General features: G+C 37.5%; 1 protein-coding gene across 1 annotated transcript in view; it reads left to right on the forward strand.

Moving 5' to 3' along the window:
* PARD3B (par-3 family cell polarity regulator beta) overlaps positions 1-25,009 on the forward strand; it is a 1,146,588-nt gene that overhangs the window by 140,303 nt on the left and 981,276 nt on the right. Inside the window, exon 2 of the mRNA XM_062190191.1 lies at positions 22,099-22,200. Coding sequence (XP_062046175.1) covers positions 22,099-22,200 — 102 coding nt within the window. The remainder of the gene's footprint in view (positions 1-22,098; positions 22,201-25,009) is intronic.

Here is a 25,009-nt window from a genome sequence, read left to right on the forward strand (position 1 = left end):
GGGCATTAGTTTAAAAACCCTGTATTTGATAGGAACTTTGGTACACGTAAATATTTGATGGAAGTATGAGTTTTCTGGGATTAGTTTTAGCAAATCCATTGCTCTCAGGAAGAAGACTGGGAAGAAAATGTTTGTAGTGATTTAGGAATGTGAAGAATTTCTGGGGAGTAGCTTTTTAGAATCCTGCATATTTGTGGCTTAGATTTTCTTGAAAAAAAAAATTTTTTTTTTTTTTGGTTTGCCTTTAATCCCAGCTTTTAAAATTCCTTAGACAATATAAGTATTCCCATTTGGAGTTTTAAATAAATGGTTTATATGTATACTTATTTTTATTCAAAACAATATATAATAATGAAAGATGTTGGGATAGCCTGGAAGAGTAGACTGTGGCTTCTGACCACACAAAAGTTGGGGTCCCTGCCTCAGAATGCCCCACCCTCCAGCTGTTTGGCTCCTGTTAAAAGGGCTACAAGGGCTAGGCCAGAAATAAAAGGAAGCTGTTACTGGCATGGCTCTTCTGTGCCATCTGTTTGGGAACTGTTGTCCTACACCCATGGCGGATTTCTGTATTTCAGAGGAAATGAGCCACATTGCTCAACCAGTAGATAAAAAAATTCCAACCATTCCAGTTACCCATGCCTAGGACCCTTTTCATTTTATACACATCATGGAGTCCCAACTCAGCAGACCAAGACTTGGGAAAATCGTGCTGTGGTCTTGACTCTGCCACTGACCGGTTTTGTGACCTTAGGGAATATATTTAACCTGGGCCCCAGTTGTCTCATTTGTGAAATAGAATGATTAGATGAATGGCCCTTTGTGATGGAACAGTCTATGATCTCTAACTGGTAATTTTCATATATACCAATATTTTCACAAGAAAACTGCCCTCCAAGGAAGTGGAAATTGTTGGAATTATGAAGTTTAGCACTGGCGTTGATTGGTTTTCTTCCTACTGAGTTTCAGATGGCTTCAAGAGAAATGTGGGATTATCTTGTGAAATATGTGCGAGACCGCAAATTTTAAAGAATTAGTGACCATGACTTGATTTTCTTGCAGAGTATGAAGCTGTTCAGTGACTATTTGTGGAATGATATGTGGGTGTTTCTGATGCCTATTGGTGTAATTTTCCTTTTTTGAATTTCGTACTAGCTTCTTTTGTCTAAATATGATATTTTCTGTGTGGCAACCATCAGTAACTGATGTGACTGCAAACTGAGCTCAAGTTGTCTTTATAATGCTGGTTTTGGCTCTTGGGTGGGAGAGTTAAGGGAGTCTATAATAGAATGATTAAGATATATTCCCTTCACTTGAGAAAAATACAGGAGTATGGAGAACTAATCATAGAGGCAAAATGAAATGACAGATATAATAAAAATTGGAGCAAGTTAATGGGGGGCAGTTTGGTATAAGAAATTAAATCCGATTGGATAATTGAGGAACAATAAACACTTGAGAAGAAGTATGACAGTTGGGCTTACAGATATGATAGCTACTATTAAAATAGAAAGGGAAAGATAAAATGTCATTTCAGACAAGGAAGAAGGACATTTGAATTCTAGGCATATGACTACTGCAAGGGCAAGGAGTACTTGGACAAAGTGAGTATGTATAGAGAGACCAATAGGTGGCTATTGCCATAGTGTGAGCAAGAGATGATGATTAACGTGACTAGGGGAATTTTGAAAGGAAGAAAAGAGATAGATGATGTAGATTTAGAAGATAGAATTCAGGGAGTGATTTTATTTGATGGTATGAGAGAGAGAGAGATACAGATAATCCTAGATTTTTGTCTTGTGCAACTGGAAAAAACAGCCATTTGTTGAGAAAAGAATTATTCATGTTTTAGAATGGCATGCACTCAGTTTAAGTCATGTAGATTTGGCATCTTTGTTGACATATCAGGTTGGAAGTCAATAATAAGTCCTGGTAGAAATATATTTAGGACTACCCACTTTTATATAGGAGTTAAAGTCCAGAGTGTGGATAAGCTCACGGGGAAAAACTAGATATCTGAGGAAAAGAAGCACATCTAGGACAGAGGGATTTGGACCTGAAAGCTGGGTAGAGATGTTGATCAACATGAGAGACTGAGAACTGGTCCATGTGCATTTAATGATATGAATATAAAGGGAAATACTTAGGCCCATTTGGGACAGAGTGTGGGAGAATGATAAAAAGGACATGATAAGGCAAGAGAATTTCAGAAAGACTTAATCATGGGTGTGATCTTAAAACTAGCAGATTTCTTTTTGATGAAGGTCATTAGGCTATAATCTTCAAAAAGACAGGGACAATGCTTATTCATTATCATATCCCAGCAAGCTCAGTGCCTATCTAGTAGGCAATAAGTGTTGACAAATTTTCAACTACTTGTTCTTGTTACGTCTAATTCTCCACATACTTCTCATTTCCCTTGACTCAAAATATTACCTTTGTGTATTTGACTTATAGATGAATGTGTGCCCTTCTAAGTTCCATGCCCACATTTTTAGCTACCTGTTAGACATCTTTACCTGAATCACCTAGAAACATTTGAAATTCAATACACACACACTAATTAATTTTTCCATCTCCTTTTACTCATGCTTTCATAGGACTTACAGCCTTGCATGAGTGAAAGAGAAAGAGAGTGAGAGAGAAGTAGTGAAAACAGGCAGTATTTTCATAGAACCTTTATATTGCCTTTGTGCCTTATGCTGTGCCTTGTATGTAATCACACTAAATAAGAATTTGACATAAATCAGGGTGTCCTTAATAGATAATTTAAATTTTTACCTGCCTTTTAGCACGTGAAAGACTTGTAAAAATTTTGGATACAAATAAGAAAAAATAATCTTAATAAGATATGCATATACTTAAATATTGGTTATGATTTTATGGAAAAAAGAAGGTAATCATCTGATAAGCTTCTATGTCTTCTATGAAAGGAAATGTGAGTAAATAAATACTTCTTTTTGTCTGTGAAGTTTGATTCACCATGGAAGCAATTTAATCATTTCCTCAGTCTGAAAGAACTGAACAGGGAGGACATAGGAGTGTTCCCCAGTGGTGAGCATTGCTCTGAAGGTCCAACAGGAGGTCTGGTGTTGTGACACCTAACTGGCCTTCTTCAGCTGCCATGTGTTCTGGTTTGCTAGTGTATTTGTGTTTTAGATTAAAAATTGTTAATGAAACAAGCTTTTGGCTTACCTTGAATTCTTATTCTCCCAAGTAGTGTAATTTTGTTTAAGGGGCTGCTGCTGTGACATAGTGGGTAAAGCCACCGCCTGCAGTGCTGGCATCCCATATGGGTGCTGGTTCAAGTCCTGGCTGCTCCATTTCCAATCCAGCTCTCTACTATGGCCTGGGAAAGCATGGAGGGTGGCCCAAATCCTTGGGCCCCCGTACCAACATGGGAGATCTGAAAGAGGCTCCTGGCTTCAGATCAGTGCAGCTCTAACCATTGTGGCCATCTGGGAAGTGAACCAGCAGATGGATGATCTCTCTTTCTCTGCATCTCTGTAACTCTGCCTTTCAAATAAATAAACACATAAATAAATCTTTTTAAATATGTTATTTCAATTCTATATATTTTATCTGCTTCTTGAACTATTTAAAAACTAGTGCTTTTATGGATAAGATTCTCTGGAAATTCAGTCCAAAAAATTGAATGTGCATCAACATTAAGTGAAGATTGAGCATCTAAATTAACATTGAAAGTTTCTGAAGATATCCTTTTAACTTAGGCCCTCAGTTTAATCTATTACTCTGTTTATTTCCAACACATCTTTGAGATCTTCTGACACTCTAATGTTTTTTTTTATTTGAAATGACTATTAGAGATATTAGAAATATTTTTTTTCCAAAAAGACAGTACACTGTGTTTGACCATTGTGGTAGACAGGATAATGGCCTCCCAAAGATGTCTACTTCATAGTCCCTACCGCTGCTGTGTACGTGATGTTATATAGCAAATGAAAATTAAGGTAATTTATAGATATATGAATGCTAATTCACTGGCTATAAAATAGGGCGATTGTTGTGATGAACCTGGTAAGGACAGTGTAATCAGAAAGGTCCTTATGTGTTGAACAGGAAAGCAGAAAAAATATTGGACAGACTGGCCATTACTGTCTTGAAAACAGAAGGGGCCATGAGCCAAAGGATGTGGGAAGCTTCTGGAAGCAAGAAAGGCAAAATCACAGACTCTGTAAAGGCTCCAGAGTTCAATTCAGCTCTGTTGATGCCCTCTTGCTAACCTAATGCGACCTGTGCTGCACTTCTGAACTACAGAGCTATTAGATGATAAATTCATGTTGTTTGTGGGTAATTTGTTACAGAGAACTGGTGGAACCCTTCTTTATTTCTATTTGGTCATATGAATGTCCTCTGTCTCATATGTTTGATACAGCTACTTATAATTTTCCTAGGATAATTAACCTATTTTTTACTTTTGTGATCAAAGGCAGACATGCTCACATTTCAAAAGGGAAACACTGCTTACCTGTACAAATTGAGCATAAATTATTTTGATATTCAATGTGACTATATCAACATATATGAATATAATATATAATAAAAACATTCTTTGGCATAATTTACTATGTATGAGTATCTTTTGATATTTAGGTTAACTCTTACAGCTTACGTATCAAAGGTCATTCACCATAATTTTGAATGAAGGGCATATTCTAAAAGAAGAAAAAGTTTGAACAGTCTTGCTTGAGTGACTTAGGAGTTATGACATTACCACAATGAGGAATAGTGAATAGTCATTTACTGTTTGGTTTGTCAGTGAACACTATTCCCTTGGTGCAATAAATGTCAGTGCTTTTCAACTTTTGGAATCAAATTATAGAGAAAGTATGGCTGTAATTAGAGAAAAAAACTAAATGTTTTCAACTTTCATAGTATAAAAACAAAGGTAGAGAGCTGTAGATGATGGGAAGGAAGTGAAAAGGCAGAAGGAGAAAAGAATTTGGGCTGTGATGTCTTCTGTTACTCTGAGTGAGGAGATGGTGCCTTTAGATAGAATACAAAAACTGAAGTTTAATTTACTCATTAGAGATGAAGTAAAGGAAATAAAAATAATCGAATAGCTGTATCATGGGAAAAAGAATGGAAAGTTGGAGGGCTCTAAATACATTGTTTCCTTCAGTGATTTCCTAAGTTGAGACAATCAGAAATATTTATTTAGAGAGAAAGTTTTAATATCCAGAAAGGCTAAGGCAGATTCTAAAAGAGCAGCCTCTGGAGAATAAAACAGGACCATCCTCTGGACCATTTAATTTTTTTTTTTTTTGGACAGGCAGAGTGGAGAGTAGAGGGAGACAGAGAGAAAGGTCTTCCTTTTTGCCGTTGGGAGCCAGGTGCTTCTCCTGGTCTCCCATGGGGTGCAGGGCCCAAGAACTTGGGCCATCCTCCACTGCACTCCCTGGCCACAGCAGAGAGCTGGTCTGGAAGAGGGGCAACAGGGACTAGAACCCGGTGTGCCAGCGCTGCAAGGCGGAGGATTAGCCTGTTAAGCCATGGCGCCGGCCTAATTTTTTAATCAATGTAGTTCACATGGTTTAAAGCAGAGTTGGTATTTTTCTCTTTTTAGAGGGTCAGATAGTAAATACTTCAGTCTTTTCAAGCCATATGCTCTGTGTTGCTGCTACTCAACTTTACTGTTGTAGTGTAAAGGCAGCCACACATGTAATTGAATGAATGAGCTTGACTATGTTCCATTAGACATTCATTTACAAGAACAGTGATGGACATGATTTGGCCAACCGGCCATAGTTTGCCAACTGATAAAGAGTCAAATATTACTAACAGACCACAGGAAAAAAAAGTGGTGAGCTGGCACCCTCCCACCCATACCACTTTGAAGAAACTGTCGCTCTAAACCTTCTAGTTGACTTTTAATCATTCTTCTCCATTCTAAATAATTTATAAATGAAGGGATAGCAGTATTAATTTATTTCTAGCTATGAACGTGTTATCTCTTGTTATCTATGAACTTGTTATATCTTGTTCATCAACTTGAGACATCACCTGTTTGCATTCTATTAAGGCAGTTGAAAACACTGGCTTTTTATTTTTAGTAGATTCTCACCTTTTCTCTCCTCGTGTCCCCAAATTATTAAATGGATTCAGTGTTTACACTCTTGTAACCATGCAGATATTGTTTAGTGTTGAGCCAATAACTATGGTTGCTTTTGAAGCCCTTTAATGTCCTGATCTGATCAGGATTTCTGGTTCTCTAAGCCACTACCTGGTTGCCACAATAATTGCTATTGCCAATGAAGAGTCCCTTTCTGTTTGTTCTGTGTTTGGTCCTCTCTTTCCTGAGTCTGTTATTTTGGTGAAGCACATTTATCAAATCTCCTGTGAGGTGCGGCTGGGAAAGTCTGGCTTCTGGCATCCCAGGGTTCGATAGGGTAGTAAGGTTGATGTGTGTGACATTCATTATTGCTGGCCTCTTTTCAATCTTCAGTCTTTTATGTTTTGTTCTTCTGTGTGCCTAATGTCTTAGATTCTGGACCTTGGCTCTGGTCTAGTTTCTTCAGAGGTTATATATCTTGCCTCTTGACTGGTGTGGTGGGTGGAGGCACCCACATAAGAGTACATCCTTCCTTAAAGAAATTTTCAGGCAATTAAAATTTTTTAAAATCAATTTTAAAAGTAGATAGAGACAGAATTCTTCTTTCTGCTATTTCACTCCTCAAATGCCTGCAACATCCAGTGCTGGGCCAGGCCGAAGGCTGGAGCCTAGAAATCAATCTGGATTTCCCATATGAGTTTCAGGGACCCAAGTACTTGAGCCATCACTGCTGTGCTTAGATTGCCATTAGCAGGAAGCTGGAATCTAGAAGCCAAAACCAGGACTCAAACCCAGACTCTGTAATAGGGGATTGTGGTGCCTTCAGCAGCATCTTAACAGCTGTGCTAAATGCCCTTACCCTCCCACCCCCCGCAATTTCTATTTACTATTGTTAGCCCTTGCCTTCCTCCACATTTCATAATATTTGGTGTTTCCAGATAGTGTTGAAGTAGATTGGCTTATTTCCTTACTAGCTGGCTCCATCTAAAGGTGCTTCAGTTTGAACTTTCTCCTCTCCGAGAAGTCATTACTTATTTAATCCATCCTTTTCTTTATTTCACATTGTGCTTCGAGGTGCGCATAATCTCCTTGTTTCATGAAGATGGAGTTATGGTTCTGTTTTTTAAATTTCCTAGTTTGGGGATGATTGCCAGAGAAAAGGGATGGGATAGTCTTAGAGACTCTGACACTGAGTGTGTGATAGGAGGAAATTTCTAAGAATTAAAATATTTATAGATCTGCAATTTTCAAAATGTTAAGATTAACTTTATTAAAGTAAAAAAAAAAAAGCAGACCCATAATCATCTCAGCTTTTGTATTGTAGTAACATATACTCTTATGTGTGAATGAATATATACACATAAATATGTAAAGGTTAGCAACTCCTATTGTGACAGAACTCTCAGGAAAACTTTTTTTCTCAATTTTGGTTGATTATTTTTCTATAAATTTTGTCATCTTTCTTTACGGGAGCTTCCAGTCTTCCTTTTTTTTTTTTTTTTTTTTTTGCTTGCTTTCCACATAGCGGGCATTTCTATGAAAGCTTTCCCTTACTCTATACATAACTAGCGGTATAATAATTATATGGCAGCCTAACGATACTGCCATTTTCACCTCTACTCCATCTTTGTGTCTGCCTTTACCTACATTCTCATTTGCTCTTGGGAAGTTGGTAAAGTATGGGGCCCAAAGGAAGGCAGATCCCAATTTATTAGCAGAATGGCATCTAAAAAGTTTCAGCTAATTGTTTTTGGAGTCTGGTTTGCCTTTTCTCATGTAAATAATATTTAAGTGGATTTTATTTTTGTCTGCAGAGTCCTACTTTTCATATGTCAACATTGGGATTAATGTCAGAGAATGCTAGTTAATTATGAATCTTAGCTGAAGCACTGGTATGGAGGGCAGATGGCCACTGGATCTGGGGATTCTCAAAGCATTTGTGCTTGAGGACCAGATTGTTTTGTTTGTTTGTTCATCTGTAGCAAACAGATACTTTTATAAAATACAAAATCATGTGTGTGGATTTGCGGCAATAAAAAAGTCACCATAAAATTTTAAAAATGCATCCAATTTCTATATTTGTTGCAGATAAAAGCAGACAGTTCATGTGAGACATTGGTCTACGGCCTACATTTTGATCATAAACATCAGGAAAGATCATTTCCTTCTTGGCAAAAACTTTGACTAATGCAAAACTTGCTTACTATTCAGATACTTTTCTTTTGGAACTTTTGCTTTTTTCCTATTGATTTTGTTCATTCCCAAGCCCAGAAAGTCTCTTTGCTGCTAATTTCTCCATAACTCTTGTTTTGAAGAATTACACGGGATAGTAATAATACTGTGCTCCATTTATTGTGTCTTCATTGTAAGGAAAGCTCTGTGCTGCATATAAGGAATACAGTAGTATATAAGTCACAATGGTTTTACCTTTGGAAAACTTGAGTATGGTATCAAGAAAGAAAATACATGTACAGGTATATGTGCATGCTTGAATATGTACATATGAATATGTAATGAATTTCTCATGTAACTCCTTCAGTTTGTCTTCATTCATATGACAAATGTTTAGTGAGTATCAGAAGCAGCTATAGGTGCTGGGAATATGGATGTGAAGAAGAAAAATGTTTCTGAATCATGTAGCTTATGTTACAGCTGGAAGAAACCAAGCAATCAAAGTTAACAAATCAATTGAATAAAATAAGAATACATTAGAATGCTGGAAGGAATCGACTTCTTAAGAGATCTGGAAGTTCTCCTCTGAGTAGGGGATTCTTGAGCTTGGCTTGTCCTATTCCTTTTCCTGTGCTTTCTGTATTATTTTAATCCACCTTTTAGATCCATCTGCAGAGTGCCTGAAGAAAGACCTTGTTGGATAAACAAAGTTAGCAGTAAAAGGCAGTATTAGCTCCAATACTCTAAATGACCAGAAACAGATTATCTTCACTATTCCAATTACTGCCTTACTGAAAATACGTTTAATAAACAATGTGTAGGATGATAAATTTGATGAGGTCTTTGTGTCTATCTTAGAGTTAATCTACCTTTATAATAAAACACTGCCCTCAATACCTGTTGTGCTAGAAATTAATTTTTTTTCTATATATTAACTTCTTCAGTTATGAAGCCAAATATAACTGTGTTCAAGGAAAGAGTTAGAGGCCAGGGCTATTACCTGAGGAATGTTTTATGCTTCCTACATTCATTCATATGAACAAAGATGCACAAACACTTGGGAGATAGTAGCTGCCAAAGGGATGCTCTTGCATTCGTGCACAAAACTGTCAGCATTATAGCAGCAAGAAAGTTAAATTTAATTGGCCGCATTAGGTAAATTGTGAGTTGTATTAATTTGCATTCTCATATTTACTCTTGTTAAAATTCATTTTGTGTTACAATGCTATGTAGGGTTTTATGGTGGATAAACTATTCTGAAAATGAATGGCTGGCCTTCTCTCCGGAAAGAAGACAGCTTCCATTCTTTGTAGGTTTTGAATTCCTCTGGACCACACAAGCTTCTAAAATCTTGGCACCCAGGGCTTTAGACTATAAAATTTTGTTGGAAATAATGGAACATAGAATTTTTTAATATTTACTATTTCTTTTAAAATTACTCCAAATCATTTTCAATGTTATGAAATTAGTGATAGTTTAGTGTTTTAAAAGGCTTTCGAACTGGGAATTTTTAAAATGCATGCATCAACTATATGCATTTGAAATTGTTCATTACAGACTTTTAACATTTGTGTTTCCTAACATAACTTCAGTTTTAAGATTGTGCTGTATTTAATCCTGAGAACTTATATATAAAGTTTATGCTTTTATGCATTCTAAGAGTGAATATTTAACTCCTTCTTAGATCTACAAGAAAAGGAAATTTTTATTCTCCAGTAAATAGAATATTTTGATGACGATATATGGTAGATTGGAAAATAATTAAATTTTATCATCTTTTACAAAAAAAAGCTCTATTAGATGTTTGGTCTTTTTCCTAAAATAAGTTGAGTTAATCCCAGGATCAAAATGAACCTTTAAAGTTTTTTTTTTTTTTAATGAAGAAAATCCTGACATTGTGGTTATTTCACAAGACTCAGTGTAAAATGACATGGGATAATTAACATCTTCTTAATATTTAAGATATATGAAATTCTTAAATTTTTTCTTCCTACTTGAAATGAAGAATAAATATTCAAAGGTTGGATGCTGAGATCAAAATAGAAAAATTTCCTTGGAATTGTTAGTTCTTCTATATTGAAATTGTTTTTTAGATTTAAACATCATAACTTCCTTCCCTATGGCTTAACTTTTGTCTCTCTAGTTGCCCCTCTGTTGGTTGAGAAGGCTATTCTAGCCTGAATTTATTGATTTAGTCAATTTTCATATACTTCCAATTTTATTTGGGGGAGGGCAGTTGTTTCAGACTGAGAAATTAGCCTATTCAAAAATAATAATCAATAGTAATCAATAAAATTCTCAGGCTTTTTTTCTCTCCCAGACTAATTATCTTATCTTAGAGGCTGAAGACTTTTTTTCTTAAATTTATTTATAAATTGATGACTCTTCAGATTACATGACAAGGTGCTATAATAACTGATACATTGGGAAATTTGAAATATGAAGTGCTTGCAGACTTTCTTATTGGAGATGCACAGTAGTTATGGAACCATACTGAATTGCCAAATATATTTTCTTATCATATAGCAAAAATCTCTTCTTTCAAGAAGTTTCTCTAATGCTGAATTCAAAGCCCTAAGGAGCTTTGAGGATCTAGGTCTGAGAGTTTGAAGAGATCTTTGGAGTTGTACAATTTCTATTTCTTATTCTGTTGTGTCCTGGGGTGAGGTTGTCTGGCCTTTGCTTGACTCCTTACACAAGAAGAGAGCTCATGTTTCATCATATAACCCACCCCATCTAAACTGCCCTTTTTGAAATGTCTTTCTCATTTATTTTTGCTTGTTTGTTTATTTGAGAGGGAGAGAGATTGATAGAAAGAAATAGTTCCCATCTGCTAGCTGACTCCCCAAATACACACAAAGGTCCAGGCAGCCTGAAGCCAATGGCTGGGATCTCAGTGCAGGTCTCCCATGTGGGTGGCAAGGAAACAACTACTTAAGGCATCACTGCTGCCTCCCAGAGTACACAGGAGCAGGGAGCTGGAATGGGAGCAGAGTGGGGACTTGAACCCAGGTCTTTCGATATGGGATTCAGGCATCCTAACCAATATCAGTAGGCCAAACCCTCACCTCAGAGGTTTTTTTTATGTTTAGCTTCAATCTCACTCTCTATTGTCAATGTGACTTTGCTAGAGCAGCAAATAACAAGCCAAACTGTTCTTAGATGTGGATGCCTTTTAATTTGATGGGAGATCTCATGGAGTCATTTTGCTTTGGCAAATTCACTTACGTAAGATCAAAGAAAAAATGGAGGGACAGGAACTTAATATTGTGGCTAAATTCTTCTTGTATGAGCAGTGAGGAGGTATTCCAGAGTGGTCACTGGATGAAAGACTGCAGTCATCTCTGATGTGTCAGTTACCTGGTGCTTACAAAGTGAAGCTCTCCCCCTCCCCAATTCTGGGTCCCAGTGCTTAAGAAGGTGGTCTCCAATGTAATCTGGATACTTTGTTGCTCAACTGAAAAGATAATACTATGTTCCAATCCTAAATAGAAAATCAAGTAGCATTGGTCTCATTAAGAGAAGATACACTCATTTTCAATTTGGATCTTCCCTACATCATTTCCAGGGAAGATTTTAATAAGTAATTTTTGCCTAACTGACACCTTTAAGAGCTCAATGCTATGGAAACAGTCGTTCTCGAATGTTTGAAGCAGAGACATGTTTGACTGTGTCTTCCAACTTAAACAAATCTTAATTAGTTCAGCTCACTAATTGTTAAGGCTGTTTCCATACTGTTTCATGTGAGTGCTCTCCAGTAGTTTAATGCTCCTCCGAAAATCTGACGAAATATAGATGTGATGTTCCATATCACAGAATGAGACTCTTCCTTGCTGTGTTCTGGACCCAGTACTGTTGTGATAGCCTAAGATGGTAGCAGTGAAGAAGTGGACTAAGTCTCCTCTCTCTTGGAAAAGCTGGTGCTCCGGAACTGCAGTGTTCTGCCCCTGGGGTAACCTCGCCTACCCACCTTTCGTGACCTCTACATTCCATCCTTTTTCTTTTATTTATTGTTTTAAAGATGTTATTTATTTATTTGAAAGGCACAGTGATAGAGGGGGAAAGATATACTTCATCTGCAAGATGACCCCCCTGACTTGCCACAAGGACCTGGGCTGGTTTAAGCTAAAGGCCAGGAGCCGGGAGTTGCTGGGTCTCTGGCTTGGGTGGCAGGGACTTGGGAAACTGGGCCATCTTCTGGTGCTTTCCCAAGCTCATTAACAAGGAGCTGGATAGGAAGTGGAGCAGCTGGGACTTGATCCCATACTCATATGGAATGCTGGCATCTCAGCTCCCTGTGCCACAACACCGGCCCCTCCTTTTATCTGTTTCAAGATTTGTTTTTCTATTTCTAAAACAACTGGGGAATTAGCCTTTTACTCTGAATAGCTTTTTTTTTTTTTTTGGGGGGGGGTCCTCATTTGTTTATTTGTAGAGATGTCTTGTGTGAAAGGAATCATTAGGTCTTTCAGTTTGCAAAGTGAAATCGCATTTTGAGAAGCAGAAACATTTTTTCTCAATTTTTATGTAAATACCTTTGAAGTACAACAGACAGAAAAGTGCACAATAAGTTAGCCAGAATACAGTTCAAGAAAGAGAACATTGTCCCGGAAACGTCCTGGAGCCCTGTCCATTTACTGCCCTTCTCTTCCAAGAGTCAACCAGTCAGCTTTGACCTCCCCCTCATATTGTGATTTGGTTTTGATATTTTGAGCTAATTATTCTAGAACCATGAGTATGTAATTTTTCTTTTGTATTTAGCTCTTTTTGCCCAATATTATGCTATGAGATTGACCCATGTTATTTCATGAACTTGTAGGGTATTCATTTTTGTTGATGTCTAGTATTACGCTGCATGAAAATCCTAATGTTCATTCTATAGGGGATGACCATTTTAATTATTTCCAGATTTTTATTAATAGCAGGATTATTCCTAATGTATATTCTAGTATGTATCTTTTAGTACCTTCACTTACTCATTTTATTGTGGATAAATACCTAATTGTGGAGTTAGTTGGGATGTTTATGTTCAGCATTATGGACAGACACTGCCAGTTTTCCAAAGTGATTGTACACATTCATACTCCATCATAAGCTCGTCGTGTATTATAATTTTGGTTGCTCCATATCCTCACAGCCCTGACCCTAAATCCTAATCAATTTGGGAAAGAACATTTTCACAATATTGAGTCAATCCATGACAGTCATCTTTAATTTTTCCCAGTCTTTTATCATTTTCAGCATAGAGGGTCTGTATATTTCTGTTAGACTTATTTGTAACTATTTGATTTTTGATGCTAGTATAAATTTAACTATTAACAATTTGTCTATCTTTTGCTGTTCTCCTTTGTTCAGTTACTGGTTCACCTTGTTTGCTAAGCCACTTTGTATTGTGGTTTGATGATGAGCATTCTCAAATGCCTTTTCTCCTTTCATTTTGATGATCATTGAGTTTTTGTGCTGTTTTTCCTATTTGGTGAATAACTTTGGTTGGTTGATGAATTTTAAATGACTTTTACTACTGGAATAAATTCTACTGGGTTATGATGTATAATCCTTTGTCTACATTACTGAATTTGATTTCCAATTGTTTATTTTTTTTTAAAGATTTATTTAGTTTACTTGAAAGGAGGAGTTACAGAGAGGGAGAAGCAGAGGCATAGAGAGAGAGAGACAGAGAGAGACAGAGATCAATTGATCTTCTGTCCATTGGTTTACTCCCCAAATGGCCGCAATGGCTGGAGCTGGGCCAGTCCAAAGCCAGGAGACAGGAACTTCTTCTGGGTGTCCAGCCTGGGTGCAGGGGCCCAAGAAGTTGGGCCATCTTCTACTGATTTCCCAGGCACAGCAGCAGGGAGCTGGATCAGAAGTGAAGCAGCCAGGAGTCAACTGAAGTGACTGTCCTATGGGATGCCAGCACTGCAGGGGGCAGCTTAACCCAACCCACTATGCCACAGCATTGTCCCCTCTGAAGGTTTAGTTTAAGCAGCACATGTGTGCAATTGAGGGGAGAAGGGAGAGACTGACACATAACATTTTCTTTTCTTGTGATATTTTTATGAGGTCTACTATCTTAATAAAGAGAGTTCCTCTTTATTCTAGAAGTATTTGTATAAAAATTGGTATTATTTGTGCCTCGTTATTGGAATATTTTGCTTGTGAAGTCATCCAAGCTTGGAAATTTGGAATTCTTTTTTTAATGTAATAGTTTAGATTTCTTTAATTATCTATTATTGTTCATTATTTTCTATTTTTGTTGTCTGTTTTGGTAAGTTGTATTTTTCAAAGCATCTGTTGATTTTATGTAGGTTGCTGAATTTATAGGCCTAGAGTTGTCACAATATCCCTATTTTAGTATCTGCAACATCTATAATGGTATTGCTTGCATTTTTCCTTCCTGATTTTGGAAATTTATGTTTGCTCCTTTCATTCTGCTAGGTATTTATCAAATTTATCAGCCTTTTCATAGAATCAGATTTGATTTATATTGCTGTAAGTTTTTTTTAATTTCATTTTTTTGCTCTTTATTTTCTTTATGTCCTTTGGATTTGATTTACCATGCATTCTTTTCTTTATCTGCTAACACATGCCTTAAAGACCACAACTGACCTTTTAAGCTTTACATTATGTGCATTCCAGACATTTTTATGTTATTTTAATTATTCAGGTAAAAGTACTTTCTTGGGGCCAGTGCTGTGGCATAGCAGGTAAAGCTACCACCTGCAGTGCCGGCATCCCATATGAGTGTCAGAGAGACTGATCCACTTCTGATCCAGCTCTCTGCTATGGCCTGGGAAAGCAGTGGGAGGCCCTGAGGAGGCTCCTGGCTCCTAGCTTCAGACCAGCGCAGCTCTAGCTGTTGTGGTCATTTGGGGAGTGAACCAGCAGATAGAGGACCCCTCTCTCTCTCTGCCTCTGCATCCTGTAACTCTGCCTTTCAAATAAATAAATAAATCTTTTTTTAAACAAAAGTACTTAGGGCTGACACTGTAGTGTAGTAGGTTAAGTCTCTGCCTGTGGCGCCAGCATCCTGTATAGGTACCCGGATCAAGTTCTGGCTGCTCCTCTTCTGACCGCCTCTCTGTTAACAGCCTGGGAATGCAGTGGAAGATGGCCCAAGTGCTTGGACCTCTGCACCTGTATGGGAGACCTAGAAGAAGCTCCTAGAAAGGGCTACCTCTGGTCATTGCAGCCATTTGAGGGTGAACCAGTGGATTGGAGATTCATATTCTCTCCCTCTTGCCCCATAACTCTGCCTCTCAAATAAATAATTAAATCTTTAAAAAGGTAGTTTCTCACCTCCTTTATTTTTCATCTCCTTTATTTGGATTATTGGGAATTTCCTAATTTCCAAAAAGTAGGGCATGCTCTACATACCTTCTGTTACTGGTTCTACTGTGATTAGAGAGCATATTTTAAATGATTCCAGACTTTTTTGAAATTTGGTTCATACTCCATGAACACTTAAATATGTTTTCTAAACTTCTTGGATGTGTTCTATGTGGGGTTGACCATAAATGTAATACAAATTTAGGTTAAATTTACTAATTATGTTATTCAGATGGTATGTATTTTTTCTGATTTTTTTGTTTCCTGTCAAACTTTTCCTGCTTTCATTGTGTTTTTTTTTTTAAGATCTGTCAATTTTGGCAGTACAGTATATGTATTGAGGATATGTTATATATATTCAGATTTAGAATTGTTTTTTCTGTTGCATTGACCTTTTAATCTGATGAAATGTCTACCTTTATCTTCAGTAGTACTTTTTTCCTGAAAGTCATTTCATCTGATGTTAGTATAGCTATACCAACTTTGAAAATCAGATAAAAAAGATTTTTAGAATTGAAAATGCATTTATGAATGGATACAGTCATCCATATATATATATATATATATATATATATATATATATACAGTTCATGTTTTTCTGTTAGGTGTTGTTGTTTTTTTTTTTTTTAAATAAGTTCATGTTTTTCTGTTAGGTGTTTCTTCTGAAGTTTATACTTGGCTGATCCCTTTTTGGAAGGTGAAGGTGGATTTTGAAGCCAATTATTACTGGCTCATTTATTAATAAGCTTTATTATTCTGGTCCCCCCCCCCCCTTCCAGGTTTCAGTGCTGCTCTGTGAGGCTTTGCTTAACCATTGCTTTTCTGAGACTTTCTTTTCTCCCTACTCTGTTCTTTGGAGGGCTTATCAGACTCCTTCCTGGGCCTGTTCCCCTGCACAAGTGTTCTGCCTCATTCTCTCTCCTGAGTGCATTGAGGGATATCTGATTCTCTTTCGGTTTGGGGTGGAAGGGAAAATGATCTCAGGAGATCATGATAAAAGTAGTTAAGTTTGTGTGTGTATATATTTTCATAATTCTTTGTCCAGTTTCCAATGCCTCAGCTTCCCACCCTGTTCTTAGCAGTAAGGAATTTTCCCATTGTTTCCCAAGCCCTTGTTTCTATGATTGTGAGGAATTATGTTTTGGAGCTTTCTCTACTTCTCTCACAAGGCACTGGTCAGACACACTTATGCAAATAATTTTTTATCACCCTTTGGTATTCTCTGTACTTTGATTTGTATGCGATGCGTTGGGCAAAAGGCCTTGGAATCTGCAGGCTCGCTATTGCTGAAGTATCAGACCCCCAGAATAGTGGCAGTTTGTGTGTGTGTGTGTGTGTGTGTAGAGATAGACCTGATCCCCAGCCTGATTCCTAGGTAATTATGCTTTCATTAAGTTCTTTAACTAAAAGTATTTTCTGTGTTTTGAAAAAAAGGCCTATTTTTTCTTCTTTTTATGAGTGACTCAGCTTGGGCAAGTCAGTTCACTTACCCATGGCTTGGTTTCTTCATCTGTAAAATGGATTGATGATTCTATGAGTCTCTTTGAGGATGAATTAGTAACTCACATAAAAACCATGAAGTATTTATAGAACCTGGCCTTTTGTAAGCACTAGAATAGATTTTGCTATTTGTGATGATGAAGAAAATGATAGAATCTCAGGCCAGCACTGTGGCATATTGAGTAAAGCTGCTGCCTGCAGTGTCAGCATCCCATATGGGCACTGGTTCGAGTCCTGGCTGCTCCATGTCCCGGCTGCTCCACTTCCCATCCAGCTCTCTACTATGGCCTGGGAAAGCAGTGGAAGGGCCCAAGTCCTTGGACCCTTGCACTCGTGTGGGAGACCCGGAAGAAGCTCCTGGCTCCTGGCTTTGGTTTGGTGCAGCTCTGGCCGTTGCGGCAAATTAAGGATTGAACCAGTGGAAGGAAGACCTCTCTCTCTCTGCCTCTCCGCCTCTCCTTCTCTGTGTAACTCTTTCAAATAAATAAATAAATAAATCTTTAAAAATAAATAAATAGGGGCTGGTGCCGTGACTCAATTGGTTAATCCTCTGCCTGAGGCGCCAGCATCCCATATGGGTGCTGGGTTCTAGTCCTGGTTGCTCCTCTTCCAGTCCAGCTCTCTGCTGTGGCCCGGGAAGGCAGTGGAGGATGGCCCAAGTGCTTGGGTCCCTGCACCCACATGGGAGACCAGGAGGAAACATCTGGCTCCTGGCTTTGGATCAGCATAGCGCGCCGGCCGTAGCGGCCATTTGGGGAGTGAGGTGAACCAATGGAAGGAAGACCTTTCTCTCTGTCTCTCTCTCCCTTACTGTCTAACTCTGTAAAATAAATTTTAAAAAATAAATAAACTGTGTGCCCAGCACATGCCTGAATCATTCAAAATAGAAAATTCTTAGAGTGAAAAAAAAAAGAAAATGGTAGTATTTCATTTTGTAGATACATGCCACCAAATTTCTGAAGTTTAATTCTACAAAAAAATTCCGTTTTTCTATTTCTATTTTATGATTATTCCACTGGCTAAGATGATTCTAGTGAAAGAAACCAGTTTCATCGTTGAACAGTATACAAGCTACCACTGATTAGATCCAGTCCTTGCCGAAGCATTGGCTTGTCCTTTGCCACCACGCCTCACTTCGGGACCTTACTATTGCAGGGTGTTTCTTCCCATTGTAGACCACTGGCATTTTGCTTAACCACCAAGTTTTCCCTCTGTTGATTATTGGCATAATCTCACAGTGTCAGAGTAACTGGCTTGTGAGTCTACTCCTTTAGGTATTGCAGATGGAAACGTATCGTTCTTCAAAACTGGCTAATAAAAAATCTCTACAGCATAGGGTCAAATTTTATGTCATCTACCCACAGTGAAGGGTATTTGTTGCTATTAATATCAGTGCGTGTAGGAGCAATTTCTATGTTTCATCATTAAGAACTCCCTGTAACTGTCTCCTTCCTGTAATGAGTATGTTTCTCTTTTAGTTTCCTTTTCCAAATTTATCCTTGTAGACTTGTTTGTTTTAGTTTTAAAATTCCTGTAGGGTTTAAATTAACTGCGATTTATTTAAAACACAGAATGATCCTGTTAGAAGTTGAGAAAACATAACGTATCAAGAAAACATAACGTATCCCATAGTATTTTTCAGAATGTTAATAATCAGTAGAAGTGATAAGATTTATTGGCTAGAAAAAAGAGCAGATATTTGTATACTAGAAATATTCTCAAAATTTAAAAGTAGTATGCATTACTGATATTTATGCAATATAAGGTAAACTGTCCTGGTCATAAAAGTATAGTAAACGTCTCTAAGTGATTAATTGCATTAACCAAGATATGTACGTGAACTTCTTTTTCATGTTTGATCAGTTTTATCCCTGATGGTAATAAAACCAAATAAATTAAATGCAAAATGTTGACTGCAATGTTATGGTTGAAATTTTTACATGCATAAAATAGTCAAAGTAAATTTATGGTCTTATAATGGCTGCAGGCTGCTAATATTGAATGTATATTTTTCAAGTGATCTATAGCACCATGGCCAAAATACCATGAGGATAAAATTGCTGTTGATACATACTGCATATTTTCCTCTCTTAGATGTGTGAAATATTAACCCTGAGACTGCTTTCCTATGGTGTGCCTGGTTTCTTTTTATTTTCAGCCTTAGATTTGTATCCATCATTAGCCCACTCTTTAGAGCAGTGCCAGTGTGGAATGGGGGATCAAATCTGCACTGTCTTTCCATATTCTGCCTCCATATACTTCTCTTAATATTTTAGTGAAATGTGTGATTCCAAAATACTTCAAACCACTTTTAAAATTGTTGTAGTTCTATGCTCTTTTGACTCAAATTGGAGAGAAATATCATAGCTTGAACTCCTGTGCCTTACCTCACAGCCATATTCGACACCACACGCATGTGTGAAGAAGAAATGCTGTATGACTTCGCATCCCGTCTTGCTGCCCCCGTCTGCTCTCCCCTTTCCCACTGATCAGATTCATCTCCTACTGTTTTTGTGTCTTCTCTTTCAAACCAGGACTCTAGTTTTCTTGTATCCCTACCTGTAGGCAGAAGTGGAGTTGTACTTTGACTTACACTGCAGTTGTTAGGTTAGGAGCCATTGTTTACTGCACTTTCAGGTGGTAAGATCTGTCTTTAGGGGCAGGCACTGTGGCTTAGCAGGTTAAGCTGCCACCATCCCATATGGGCATCGGTTTATGTCCCAGCTGCTTTGGAGGAAGCTCCTGGCTGGCTTCGGATCGGCACAGCTCCGGCCATTGCAGCCATCTGGGGAATGAACCAGCGGTTGGAACACTTCTCTCTGCCTCTCCTTCTCTCTCTGTGTAACTCTGACTTTCAAATAAATAAATCTTTTTTTTTTTACAAAAAAAAAAAAAAGCTATCTTTATAAAGCAAGCATGAGAAAACAGATGACTTAATAGATACCTGCTTTTAAGAATACTTAGACAAGCAAACTCTTTAGAATATATTACTTTTTGTAAACACAGTTAAAAATTAACAGGTTTCAGCCGGCGCCGCGGCTCACTAGGCTAATCCTCCGCCTTGCGGCGCCGGCACACCAGGTTCTAGTCCCGGTCGGGGCACCGGTCCTGTCCCGGTTGCCCCTCTTCCAGGCCAGCTCTCTGCTGTGGCCAGGGAGTGCAGTGGAGGATGGCCCAAGTGCTTGGGCCCTGCACCCCATGGGAGACCAGAAGAAGCACCTGGCTCCTGCCATCGGATCAGCGCGGTGCGCCGGCCACAGCGCGCCTACTGCGGCGGCCATTGGAGGGTGAACCAATGGCAAAAGGAAGACCTTTCTCTCTGTCTCTCTCTCACTGTCCACTCTGCCTGTCAAAAAAAAATTTTTTTTTAACAGGTTTCATCTACCAACTTAATGGAAGTTTATAGAAATTAAATTGAATTACTTTCATAAAAGACTAATTTTACAAGGAAAAAAGAATACTGTATATTTTAGTCCAAAGTCCTGGGGCAGTCTGGAGAAATATGTTGCTAGTAGCATAGCCATAACAAAAGTATTCAGTTATCAGAGATTGCTGGGCGAGTTGTATAGTCTTGTGGCCAGTACATAGTGTTTCATACACATACTCCAGTATTCTCCATCTTTGGAATCCAGCCTATTGTACTTAGCTCATCTATTAAAGCACAGCCACCTTGAGTTGACAAAAATCTTTGCTTTAAGAGTCTGAGTGATTGATGTTCTATGCTTTTCTTACCTGATGATACTATTCACTGCTCCTATCTTTCAGATCTTTAGCTGAGAAATAGGCATTTAAAGTTTCCTACTAAGTCATTTGTGTTCTTACCTATAAGCTTAGTTTTAGAAGCAAATAAAAGTCCTTTTATTTTACTTGAATTTGCTCTTTAGATAATCTATAGAAACTTAATTTTAAAAGTCCAAAACCTATCCAAGGCGAATTCCTTCAGATGTTTAAGCCTATCACTTTATCAAGTGGGATTACTGGAAAGCCATATACTTGGACTACATTTCAGTAGCCTTTTGAGTAGATGCTTTAAAAGAATTATTATTTAATAGTATGCCCTCGCCTTTTATCAGGGGTCAGTTAAAAAGAAGGCTATATGACACCATTTCTATTAGCTTTCGTAAAATTGCAATTGAATTCTGTGGGTTATGTTAGTTCTTACTCTTAATAAAGATTCATGTGGTAAAGGCTTAGAGCTTTATCCTAGAGGAATTTCCATCTCTTTTCATGAACTGTTATCTGTTCTTTTACTGGATACTGAGTGCTTTATAGCTAAAAAGTTTTCTACTTTGAGAGGCTTTGTAACAATCACAGACCAAATTTATCTTAGCATAGGTATTCTGGAAAAACCCTCACCAATGTTTTTCTTCCCCTCATTCATTAATTCATATTTTTGTCCCGTTTATTTAATGGTTTACTTTCCTATCTTTTTTGGAAATAGTATGTAAATAACTGACTGAGCTAGGAAGTGCAATTCTAAATTCCAGCATCAGAATAAGCAGTTTTAAAAATTAAGCGGCGGTTGTAAATCTGTCAAATCAGATTTTAAAGGTTAGGAGGTTGGTGGTCACCCCCTTTCATCCATGTATCTGAAGTAACAGATGTTGTAATCACAGATTTCTTTCTTTGGGGTTTTTTTCCCCTATAGGCTTTGGATCTTAGTTTGTACATCTATCCCTATTTCCAAAAAGTCCTTAAAGAAGATCTGTCTTTTTCAGAACAATTTGAAATTACCTGAGTTTTATGTTATATATATATAAAAATTCTTGAGTGTGTTTTTCCAGTTCTTGTTTTTGCATTACAATTTATTTTCCAAGAAGATAGATGAAATGTTTTTACATTGATTCCTTGATTTAAGTTAATAGGCTAAAATGCCAAGTATTTATCCAAATAAATAGCATTTGTTTTCAGTTTTGATAATTTTGCTGTTATTCGAGCCTATTTATTGAGTCAGTCTGTTTCTTGTGTAATTGAAGTGTATTTTTTGTTCTACAATTGAGTCATGAAACTTGTTTGTGCTACTGCAGGATCCTGGATACTGGGTGAAGATTCATCACTTGGAATACACAGATGGAGGAATCCTGGATCCAGATGATGTCTTGGCAGATGTTGTTGAAGACAAAGATAAGGTAGATGACTTTAAAACCATTTCTCTTTGTTTTCATCTGCAGAGCTGCTTGTTTGGAGATTGACATCCTCCAAAAACTCATGTGTCAATTATTATTAAAAGATACCATCTGTTCAGATTGCACCTGGACAGCTCATAAATCAGTTCTTCATCAGTTGTTTGGAAAACTTTCCCAAAGCTTGAGAGACTTTTTGTGGTGGCCTAATTAGCAGATACTTCATTCCCAAGAGTTTCTGATACATCTCAATAAATTAGTGTCAGAAGCTGAGGCTGTTGGAGTTCTTACTGTTATTTCTGGCTCTGGAGTTTATTCCTGGCCCTTACTGAACATTCAACTTAGTGCCTGACGTTTAAATGTGTTGCAAAGTAGAGAATACAAGAGCAGGACAGTCTCATGAACAATGGTGAATTTTTCTTAAAGTAGCTGGCCAGCAACTATCCTGAATGATGGTCTTGTTATCATTGCTAATGCCAAAAAAAAAAAAACAAAAAACAAAAAACAAAAAACAAAACAAAAAAAAAACCACCTAAATTGAATGTTCCAAAATTTTGAACATGTTCTGCCACCTAGTTGAGAATCATCCCATTGCAAACATCATGTTTTCTTGGATTCTGTCTTCTGATACTAAAGTGAGAACTCTGTGAAAGGAAGCCATTCGGTTGCAATACCCTGGAGCATTGCTATTGAGGAATACGCTTTAGTACTGTTTCAGTGTCAGACTCCTCTTATCAGTGGGTTGTGTGTTCTCCAATATTGAACTGCAGCTCTCCTGGAGAGACCTTGCTGTCAAAGTTTCTTCTATTGTACAGCCTTAGCACTGCTGGTACTAGGATAATTTATATTTGTAGACTTCTTTCTCTGTACTGTTTTTCTTCTATCACAGGTTAGTGTGATTGTGTGTACATTTGTATGTTTTAACTAATGGACTGGGATAAAAATAAGTGATTCATTGAACTCAGATAAAATTTTCATTTTTTTTCCGTTTCTGGGAGATCTTTTCAGACTGTTCAAATTTACATTAATCTCTGCAGACATTCTATATGTTTGTTTTTAATATTTTCTTTAGAACCCAAACCTGATTTGCTTGCAATATAGTCAGCCATTGCACAAGGAACTTACCTTCCTAAACAGACTATGTTCTCCTAGAGGACTTGTACGGGAAGATCTGAATTGTATTACTAGCATCTGCTAATTATTTTATGTACACTTGATTCCTAAGGACCACCTATTAAACAAGTGACAAAGAATGCTTCACCTGCTGCAGTTGACTCCTGCTGTGTATGATGTTGATGTACGCCTCCTGTTTAGTTGGTTACATGGTAGATAATGTGCGATTGATATTATTATTATTATTATTATGTACCTTTAGAATTCTTACAGGAGACATTTCCCTTGTTTTTTGCTGTTTTCTATTGTACGTCTTCTCCAGGAGCATCGTCTTTTGAAATATTGTAGGTATCTGGGCTCCTTGTCAATGAGGGAGCTGGTTCCTGTGTGAAATTTCACTGATATTCAGTGTGTTTCAAAGGAAAAGCCAGAAAGTCACAAGTTTAAGAAGGGCCATGAGAAAACGTCTCACCCCAGTCTCATCCAAGACCTCATTACCAGAAGGGCGATTCCATGAACAGTATCCAGGGAAATAACTTGTCCTGTAGAGCTCTTCCTTTTAGAGTCTTCTTGTTAACTGTCTCAGCAATACACTTTTTTGCCATCATCCATTTACTGCACACGGAAACAGCTTTATTATATGTAATCTATGTTTTAATGGGACTCTACTGCCATTACTAAATAAGGTGAAAAACTGAGATAATTGGTTAAAATCCTACCAGAGATTAGTACTGTTTGGGTCCAGTTTTAACCATTCCCTTAATACACTTTAGTGCTTTGCATGCAGCCTATTTGTTATTGTTCTGCAGAGTTGTTGAGAATTTATACTTCTGAATTGCCTGAAAACTATACTCCCATTTCAGAAACAGTAAAGTGAAAAAGACAACATTGTGCATTTTTCTGACATTGATTCCTTATGCAATCTTCAGATTTCCTTATAGTCCATATGTTTAGTGTGGAAAAGAAGGCCCTGCCAGACTTTACCTTTTTGTCAGTTTAGATTAAGAAGTAATTATAAATGATGCTTTTTGGATATTTAATGACATATCTAATTCATCCAAGATCCCTGGAGACAGTACCGAGTGTAGATCAAATTAACAGCTCACCTGTATACAAATTGGCTTCCTAATAAATTCTTGCGTTTAGAATATGAATAGATGGCAAGCCCACGGAGGCCTGGATGGAGGTCCATGAAGATTGTACTAAAAGCTGCACTGCTTTACTCCTAGGAAAGACTCACTGCCAGTAAGAAATGGCAATAACGAACTGTGGATAGCGAAGCTTCAAAGCATGAGGCAGGAAGAACAGAAACTTCACATCAGAAAGCAGTGTGGGCTGAGGACATTTAATCTACAGAAGAAAACCCAGTATGCATCAGTGAAGATTGAGATGAGAGGTTAAATGTGAGGCTACTTCACATCTCAGAGGGGCCTTGTAGAGTCTAGTCTGTTTCTGAGACTTCCAAGGTTTCTGGTGCAAGAAGTGGTTTATCTTTGGCCTTACATCTATTATTTCCTTGGCTAACACAGTGCTTGGTGCCTAAGTGGTCTCTGTGGCAATTTTTTTCTATCACTTGCTTTTGCATGAAAGCCCCTTCCAGGGTAACCAAGTGCTTATCACACTTGGTTTTTTGTTCTATATTTTGTCAAAATATTATGAGATCAGTGTTGGAATTTGGCATCTTTATGGTAACTAGTACAGT

This window comes from Lepus europaeus, chromosome 1 (genome assembly GCF_033115175.1).
Source record: "Lepus europaeus isolate LE1 chromosome 1, mLepTim1.pri, whole genome shotgun sequence".
In the NCBI taxonomy this organism is placed as follows: domain Eukaryota; kingdom Metazoa; phylum Chordata; class Mammalia; order Lagomorpha; family Leporidae; genus Lepus; species Lepus europaeus.